This window comes from Argopecten irradians, chromosome 2 (genome assembly GCF_041381155.1).
Source record: "Argopecten irradians isolate NY chromosome 2, Ai_NY, whole genome shotgun sequence".
Taxonomy (NCBI): Eukaryota; Metazoa; Mollusca; class Bivalvia; order Pectinida; family Pectinidae; genus Argopecten; species Argopecten irradians.
In genome coordinates this window covers 63377182-63379061 of record NC_091135.1, presented here as the reverse complement: position 1 = coordinate 63379061, position 1880 = coordinate 63377182, and the positions used below count along the sequence as shown (strand labels likewise).

The following is a 1880-nucleotide window of genomic DNA, read 5'->3' as shown; positions in this document are numbered from 1 at the left end:
ATCTACACATAGGATAATATTGAATCAATCCACGAAGGAGTTGTACAGTTTTATAAACGTAAATGCGCCCATTGAAAGGTCCATTTATCCAATTACAGCCGCTGGATGGCAATGCGAGTTCATTCTATTGTCTTTACGAAATGTTATTAGCCAATCTGTCTTGTGTATCGCCGGGCCTGGCGTACAAGGTCGTATCATTAGTGGCACCGAGGGAACGAGGCTAATTGTAGCGATCCTTGTAGACAAACATTTAGTTATCAGCACCTTGTCGCAACGTCAAAGTATCAATACATTCGGCCGTCGATTACAGTTGTGTAACATCGATTGATCAAGCTTTCTTACTACCTTTCAAACTGTTCCATTGATCGAGGTCCAATGCCTAAACATTCTAGGCAGCTGTCGAACTGTTATATAGCTGACAGCTATCGGAAGTTTTACTGTTAGTGGTAAAGAGATGACCTGTTGCTGAACATTGTGTCGAAAGTTGTCTAAGGAAAACATACATCAATCGGTCGGCACGGCAAACTTCTGATACTAGATTTACCAGTATACACAAATAGAATATATGTATGAAATAAAACTAAGTTTTATACATTGTATGGTAAGTATTCCAAAACATTCCAAAGGTGAACACCAAAATCTCCTTCTATATTTGGATCCTCATCTACAGTGTTACATCTGACAATGCTGTTCTCACACTGACCAAGACATCGGTAATTCGCAATGGGTAAGTTAGCAGATACTATGCGCTAAAGTCTTGACACAACGGTAATGTAAAATGTAGTTTGGGTATTCTGGGGTTATATAGGTGGTACCTCTTAAGGCTATGCACCAAATATTGTCGGTGCTTTTTTCTGTGTATCACTGCTCGAACTTCTGAGGATCAATACCCTACACTGATATTTATCTGTTCCGTACCATAGCCAACACAGGGAACAGCTCCTTATCTGTCTACACGATAATGGCCGAGGAATTCCATAGCTTCACACATGAACCTTTGGTAGGCGGCCATCCGCGGAATCGGACAACCTTTGGTCGGCGGCCATCCGCGGAATCAGACAACCTTTGGTTAGCGGTCATCCGCGGAATCAGACAACCTTTGGTCGGCGGCTATCCGCGGAATCAGACAACCTTTGGTCGGCGGGCATCCGCGGAATCAGACAACCTTTGGTTAGCGGTCATCCGCGGAATCAGACAACCTTTGGTCGGCGGCTATCCGCGGAATCAGACAACCTTTGGTCGGCGGCTATCCGCGGAATCAGACAACCTTTGGTCGGCGGCTATCCGCGGAATCAGACAACCTTTGGTCGGCGGCTATCCGCGGAATCAGACAACCTTTGGTCGGCGGCTATCCGCGGAATCAGACAACCTTTGGTCGGCGGCTATCCGCGGAATCAGACAACCTTTGGTTGGCGGCTATCCGCGGAATCAGACAACCTTTGGTTGGCGGCTATCCGCGGAATCAGACAACCTTTGGTCGGCGGGCATCCGCGGAATCAGACAACCTTTGGTTGGCGGCTATCCGCGGAATCAGACAACCTTTGGTTGGCGGCTATCCGCGGAATCAAGAAAAGCTTTAGTGATCTGCCGTCCTTAGTATTTGAAAAGCTTTAGTGATCTGCCGTCCACAGTATTAGAAAAGCTTTAGTGATCTGCCGTCCACAGTATTAAAAGAAAAGCTTTAGTGATCTGCCGTCCACAGCATTAGAAAAGCTTTAGTGATCTGCCGTCCAGTATTTGAAAAGCTTTAGTGATCTGCCGTCCTTAGTATTTGAAAAGCTTTAGTGATCTGCCGTCCACAGTATTAGAAAAGCTTTAGTGATCTGCCGTCCTTAGTATTTGAAAAGCTTTAGTGATCTGCCGTCCACAGCATTAGAAAA

At 45.6% G+C, this 1880-nt stretch overlaps 1 protein-coding gene across 1 annotated transcript; it reads left to right on the top strand.

The window, feature by feature from the left end:
* Positions 1–961: 961 nt before the first annotated feature.
* LOC138316776 (uncharacterized protein FLJ40521-like) lies at positions 962–1597 on the top strand. Its single transcript, XM_069258431.1, has one exon. It carries the CDS (start codon positions 962–964, stop codon positions 1595–1597), a length of 636 nt encoding a protein of 211 aa, XP_069114532.1.
* Positions 1598–1880: the final 283 nt, after the last annotated feature.